This window comes from Apium graveolens, chromosome 2 (genome assembly GCF_009905375.1).
Source record: "Apium graveolens cultivar Ventura chromosome 2, ASM990537v1, whole genome shotgun sequence".
Taxonomy (NCBI): Eukaryota; Viridiplantae; Streptophyta; class Magnoliopsida; order Apiales; family Apiaceae; genus Apium; species Apium graveolens.
Genome location: NC_133648.1, coordinates 291,285,148 through 291,292,895, shown reverse-complemented (window position 1 = coordinate 291,292,895; position 7,748 = coordinate 291,285,148). Strand labels below are relative to the sequence as shown.

General features: G+C 37.1%; 1 protein-coding gene across 1 annotated transcript; it reads left to right on the top strand.

The window, feature by feature from the left end:
• The first annotated feature begins 440 nt into the window (after window positions 1–440).
• Window positions 441–1,142, top strand: LOC141702003 (secreted RxLR effector protein 161-like). Its single transcript, XM_074505721.1, has one exon. It carries the CDS (start codon window positions 441–443, stop codon window positions 1,140–1,142), a length of 702 nt encoding a protein of 233 aa, XP_074361822.1.
• Window positions 1,143–7,748: the final 6,606 nt, after the last annotated feature.

The window sequence follows — 7,748 nt, the reverse complement described above, 5'->3', positions numbered from 1 at the left end:
CCGGAGGGATTTGTAAAGCGAGGAAAAGAACACTTGGTGTATAAACTGTTGAAGGCATTATACGGGCTTAGGCAGGCACCACCAGCGTGGTACTCAAAATTGAACAAAGTTCTGGAAGACATGAAGTTTGTGAGATGCCTATACGAGCAAGCAGTATATACACGAGTTGTTGGCGATGATGTGCTCATTGTGGTGGTATATGTTGACGATTTACTTGTAATGGGTTCAAGTCAGAATGTCATCAAAGAATTTAAGAAACAGATGGGACAAACATTCGATATGAGTGACATGGGAAAACTGACGTATTACTTGGGTATCGAGGTGAAGCAAGGAGATGGTTTTATTCGACTAAATCAGGCTGGATATGCAAAGAAACTGTTGGAAAAGTTTGGAATGTTAGACTGCAATTCAGTAAAATATCTTATGGACCCCAAGAGGTGATGCACAAGGATGTAGGGGGAGTACTAGTCGATGTTACAGAGTTTAAAAGTCTGAGTGGTGGTCTAAGATACCTCATCCATACGAGGCCTGGCCTGGCATATTCTATTGGAATAATCAGCCGTTTTATGGAGAGGCCAACCATGCTACACTACAATGCAGCTAAGAGAGTGTTACGATATGTCAAGGGAACGATCAACTTTGAGCTTACATATACAAAAGACAGCAGGAATAATTTGGTAACTGGTTACTCCGATAGCGATTTGGGTGGTAACATTGAGGACCGGAAAATCACGGGCGTTATGGCATTCTACTTGAACGAAGGACTAGTGACTTGGGTCTCACAAAAACAACTTTGCGTTGCCTTATCCTCATGTGAGGCGGAATTTATGGCCGCCACAGCAGCAGCCTGTCAGGCCATATGGTTGAAGAAATTATTAAGTCAAATTACGGGTGAAGAAACTGGTCCTGTCACCATATACATAGACAACCGTTCTGCTATTGATCTGGAGAAAAACCCTGTGTTTCACAGTAGGAGCAAACATATAAATATACGGTATCATTTCATCAGGGAGTGTATCGAAAACGAAGAGATTGTTGTTAAGCATGTTCGAACAGATGAGCAACGTGCAAATTCTTTAACGAAGGCACTTACTACTTTCAAGTTTGAGAAGATGATAAAGCTACCGGGAGTCGATGCATGAGTTGATACAAACTCAGATTAAGGGAGAGCTTGTTGGGCTTTAATCTGAATTTGTGGGCTTTTATTGTTGGGTTTATGCTTTTGTGTTTGGTTGGATCTCTAAGCTTGTTTCCAGCTGTTTGAATGGGTCATACAGACGTAGAGATTACTTCGGAGGTGAACCTTTGAATAAGAGTAGAAATAGGAAGATGAGTCAAGTAGTCCTGGTTTTTAGCAGTTAGTTGTTTTGCTTTGTTTTATCTTTCTATATGTAACCAAGTCTGCAGTTTTAATAAAGAAAATGCTAGGGGTACCAAATTGGTTCCCAAAAAAGTTACAAAATGTCACTTGTCTAAATTTATTGGTTAATTAAAAATGGACCCCCTGCAATTACATCAAAAACACCAATAAAATCATTCCATAATGTCACATAAGCCATGACACATCATTTTGTAACAATTTTTTATGTCATTTTTTGTGCCTTTAGCATTACTTTTTTAATAATATTAAGTACTAAGCATTTTTCTCTGAACTGTTAACACAGTTATACAACGCGTGTGTGTGTTTTTGTCTCAATATCACGTAGGGCTGCAGACAAATAATAAGAAACTCTTTGTACTGGATTACCTGTACCAGATGCCATATATTCAGACTGAGTAAGGGATGTGGCAGCTCGATCATAGTGCTTGTATGTCACATTCTCAGCAGCAGTCAGCAGGTGGTGGGCAAGATCTGCTCCATTTGCTTCTTCTGCTGACAAAGCTGATAGAGAAGAACTGTATGGGTGGACATACATGGTGACGGCATCAAGGTGGTTGTGGGAGAACTGGATATATCTCTCTCCGGCAACCCTAATTATTTCTGCTGTTAATAATTTCCGTCCTTCTTTATGTTCAAATCTGGCAGGGAAATCATATGCCATCTTAATACTTGTTTCATTGTATTAATGCCAGACGAGTTTATAGGCTTTATACTGTCCAAGTACATATAATTATCCACTGGTCATATAATCCAAGTTCCTGAGAAGCTCAGCCAGGACAGGTCTTGACAAGCTCTAAGCCACAAGTAGAAAAGCCTAAAGCCAGATGCATGTCAAGCTGAGTCTCACTGCGTGCATCTACATCACCCTATCACTTTAGTGGAGTCTAACCTATGTAGCTTTAGTCTTATTAGTTTTGGTAGATGTTAGATGTGACAAATATATGTTTTATCGATGGAATAATCAGGTTATGTTTCTTACATTTAATTAGCAAATGATCTTACTAATTTCTGAAATGTAGAATTAGAAAATTTTAAGTTAGGTAACACGAGTCATTATGGAAATAATCTGGTTCAATGACCGAGTAAAAAATATACCAGATATGTCTGGTATACAGAGTATAGAGTAAAAAAACAAACAAGAAACGAAGAAGCAAGGATACAAGTTTAGAATGCTAGTTAGAGAAGAAAATAAGATGCATGGTGCATGTCAATTACCTCAAGAATTGAATAAAAATTAACAGTGAAAGAGATTAACTTCTCTCTTGACTATGTCAATAATTGTTATGCACATAATTGCTAGTGAATATCGACATTGTCATCAGCATGCGTACGATATGTCCTTAGCTATTTGACGAAAGCAAGATATCCTTGTTGCTCCATATGTGGCGTTTTAGAAGCGATACCAATCAAGTTAGTAAACTGAGATTGATAGTTTTGGCAATTAGGAGATAATCTAATATTTAGATGCCGGTCTGCAACGAGGGAACATCCTATGTAGGATTTAAAAATCCATTACTACGTTGTCAACCTTGTATCTGTCGCTTTTAAAGTTCAGAAAGACACCTGTTTTTCTTGTAAGTCATGAACATCCTTTGTAGGATTTACGTGAAATTGAATAACGACACATCTACTCAAAGCAACTCAGAAGGTCTCAAATTATGCAGATTTGTCCCTACTTCTGAAGATGTTTTGTGAGCAAGTTGGGCTGCTGGATAAGTTAGATTTGTGTATATTTTTTGATTCTCTCTTGTGTTGTTTTCCCCAATGGGAGCTTCCTCGCGGGCACTTAAGGTTGGTTATTATAGTAGAAGCTGTCCAGGCGCAGAGACAGTTATGATAAATGCTGTGAACAAAGACGTGACGAATAATGCAGGCATTGCTGCTGGCCTCGTTGGAATGCAGTTTCATGACTGCTTTGTCAGAGTACGTTTACCAACTCATTAAAATCCACATTCTTTTTGTAAATATTAGCTCTGTTTGACAAGCTTTTGTTATATGATCATGTTAATCAAGTTAAGAAGTTTCCTAGAACATTCGTCTTTATATTTAATTTTTGATTAGATGTAACATTTATTTGATACGAATCCTTGGACGTTATGTTGCAGGGCTGTGAATGAGATGGTTCGGTTTTATTGGATTCAACAACAGGAACACCAGTTGAAAAACAAGTTTACAAGGTTTTGAAGTGATTGATGAGGCCAAGAATGTCCCAACAAGGTTTCCTGTTCAGATATATACTAGCTTTTGCTGCCCGTGACAGTGCTTTTAAAGCCGGAGGCCTAGTTCCTTCAGGGCGTCGTGACGGACATGTTTCATTATTCGATGAGGTAACACAAATCTCCCTTCACCTTCATTCAACACCAAACAACTTGTAGACAACTTTGCACGAAAACGGTTGTCATTGAACCAAATGGTCACGCTCTCTGGCGCTCACCCTATATATTGGTGTTTCACATTGTAGCTCATATTAGGATCATCTCTATAACTTCAACAGAACACATCCCCAAGATCCGTCAATGGACCCAAGATATGCTGCATAGCTAAAGAACAAGTGTCCCCAAACATGTTCCCAAAATCCAATAGTGAGCCTTGATTCTGTGACACCAAGACGTTTGGGACCATCAATATTATGGAGGGTTTAGGAATAAAAGAGGTGTACTGAACTTCTGACCAGACGCTGTTGACGGGTCGCTGTTGACGAGTCCTTTGACGTCTAAGAATTCACGTACTCTCTCCATCTCATATTATGTATCTTGTTTTGACCGATCAAATTGACCAAGTTTTGACGGATAATTACGCTAATTTTATGTATTATTTTTAAAAAATAAAAAATACATTCAAAAGAGAATTAGATATATTTTCTAATGATAATGGTTTTAAAATTTATTTAATTATATATTATACATAATTTACAGTCAAAATTTGAATAATTTGACTGTTGACTAGTCAAAACATGGGAGTAGATTTATATTAAATTGGGGGTCTAAGTTTAATGCAGCAATGGTACGTATTTGAAGTACTTACAGGGACACAAAGAGAGATTTTGACGAATGCTGAATGCGTTAATTAGCATCGGAAGTCCCTTTTTTCGACTCTGACAGGATTCGCCTGATAATCTTCAAATTTCGTGACAGTTTCGGGCTTCACACTTGAGGTGCTTCATGATCACCAAAAGCTCTTTCGTTACCAATTGTAAATGTGATAATTCTTTAACTGTTTTGATAATTAACTTCCATTGCTTAATTTTTGGGTAATGGCATTGGTCCTTGTTTAAAATAAATCAAAATTATTTTGTGATGGTAATGGTCGTTTCCAAATTATAGATAGAACCACACACAATCAACAAAAAACTCAAACAAGATCGTAAAAAAGCTTTGTTAAGCACTTAAGATCTCAAACTTTCTTATATATATATAACTTTAATTTTAGATAATGCATTATATAAATAAATAGCTCAACACATGCACCAAGTTTAACGGCAAGAAGCAGGTCCTCCACAGCCAACGTTCACCTTAACAGCCTCCTCTTTCTTGACGCTAGCAACATTTGCAGTCTCCTTATTCTCAAGCTTGACAGCATTCACATGATAATCTTCAGTTTCCTTGATATGTTCGGGCTTCACAACTTCCACTTTTGGCATCTTCATGGTCACCACCGGCTCTTTCTTAGGAGTACTCAGAGTCGTAGTCGACGGGCAGCAGCTCCTTCCAGAACAGCAGCTCTTCCTTTCCATTGTACACTGCTTTTCTTTCTTAATAATGCACTACCAAAAACTTAGAAAAGAGCAAGTAGGTATATTGTGTTGAATGGAACAAGAGTGGAGCTATTTATACATGTATCGTTTGGCTATTGGAATCCTTTCATAATGTACATAGACGTGGGTCGAATTATTGGATTCATGTACAACACAAGTAATAATTATTCTGCCATTTGAGTTCAGACGAGGTTCATGTACTTGATCATAACTGTGGTCTTGTCAATTTATCAACGTAACGTAATAACAAGTAATCCCTCTGTTCCGCTCCCACCCATTTCTTTCATTAATTATGGAGCTCCATACATACTTTAAAACTCTTATAAATTTTTTTTGTTATTTTTTTTGTTTTTAAATAAAAATATAATATTCAAATTTTTATACTAAATGATTTTTTTAAATAAATCATGAAACAATAATTTTATTGTAGTCTTAAAATGTGTATCAACTATCAAGAATGAGGATTTATTGTAGTCTTATTGTAGTTTATTTGAGGCTAGAATAATTTTATTGTAGTCTTATTGTAGTTTATTTGAGGCTAGACGTGAAGGTGGAGATAGTTATATTTGGTCTGGCTTGTGGCAAGCTAAGGAGTTCTTGAAAAAAGGATTCAAGTGGGTTATAGGGAATGGTGAGAGTATCAGAATATTTGAGGATCCTTGGGTAAGGGGCAAGGAGAATTATATGGTAGACAACACGTATATGGATTCACAGTGTGGAATAAAAGTATCTGATCTGTTTCTGCCTGGTGTTAAACAGTGGGATGTTAGAAAGGTTAACAATTTCTTTAAGAATTTTGATGCCAATGCTATCTTGGCTTTACATATCCCTCAAATCAGATTTCAGATCGTATTGCTTGGACACTCTCGGTGGATGGTAAGTATACTGTGAAATTAGGCTATAAATTCTGGTATGATAATTGTGGTGTTCATCTTCTAGAACATAACAATGAAGGATGGAAAAAGTTATGGCACTTGGAGGTACCACATAAAGTTCGTGTTTTTCTATGGCGTTTGTGCAGAAATACTGTGCCTGTGCGCAATTTGCTTCGTTGTAAGGGAGTACAAACCACTATCATGTGTCCCATGTGTATGAATGATGTCGAACATCTACTGCATATTTTTCTAGACTGCAATTTCGCTCAAGAGTGTTGGAAATATCTAGGAATGGAGCTTAATACATCATCAGTAGAGTCTTGTTCTGAATGGCTACTCCAGAGGTTGGCAGTGGACGACAAGGAGAAGTTGGTGTTAATTGCCATTGGGTTATGGGGTATATGGTCGACTAGAAATATGAAGGTTTGGGAAAATAAAGTGATGACTCCAGAGTTGGCAATGCAATGGAGTACACTGCAAGTGGGTCAGTGGCGTGATATGCAACGTATGAGGAGTAATAGAGCCAACACAAGAAGACATGATCAACAACATATAGTGAATCACTGGATTCCACCAGTTCCTGGTGCTTTGAAGGTCAACGTTGATGCCTCGGTAATTCCAGGGAGTTCGAGTTTTAAGCTGGGCATGGTCCTCAGGGATCATGAGGGTCGTTTCTGTAAAGCTCGGAACATGTGCAAAGTTGGTGAGGTACTAGTTCATGAGGCCGAAGCAGAAGGCGTGTTGGAAGCGTTAAAATGGGTGCTGGAGTTAGGAGTATCCAATATTACGGTTGAAAGTGACTCGTTAATCACTGTGCAAGCTCTGTCAAAGGGTTCTCAAAATTACCTCGAAGTGGGAAACATCCTTCAGGAATGTCGTAATCTGGTAGATGATCGTCCAGACTTAACTATTTCCTTTGTTAAAAGGCAGGCCAATGTAGTGGCACATTTGCTAGCTCAGATGCCTTGTGAGGCTAATAGCTCTAATGATTTCTTGTCTCCTCCACAAATGGTGTTGGAGAGTATTGTGTATGATGCTTTAGCTATTTAAATAATATTCTTCGTTCAAAAAAAAACTATCAAGAATGAGAAAAAGGTAAAGAAATGAGTACGGGGAGGAAATGACATAAGGAAGGGACCAATGTAGTTGTGTTATTTGGTTGATGGTTAATGTGCCCGATTAACTTGAATCAGAATCTTAAACTCACATGAGAGTGTTTAAATTAGCAATTAGTGAAAAATAAGAACATTATTCCTTACTAAATGAAATCCATCATAAACTTTTGATTTCCATTTTATTATCATTTTTATTAATCGTCATTTCCATACTCGATTCCCCTCCTAACAATGCTTCCAAACGCTCCGTGGATATTACATTTACCAGATATTACATTTATAATTTAGGTCCCGGTTGGGTTCATTTGGGAGTCAAAAAATTTGGACCTTTTATTTTAAAATTAAACGAATGAGATTAGTTCCTTCCCTCTGAATTATTGCAAAAAGGGTTATTTTCACATTGAATTATTGCTGAAGGGGTGCAATTACATTTTAGCCTTGATTCTCTCTGTAATAAATCATATATATATTTCTATAATATATACCAGCCCAAAACTGGTGTGATGCATAATTCTTTTAATTTACTGTTGTTTGATTATTTTTTATTTAATATTTTATTAATTATATTTGTTAAAAAAAGTAGGGCAACGGACAAAAATACATTTTTAAAAAAAAATTGTAAC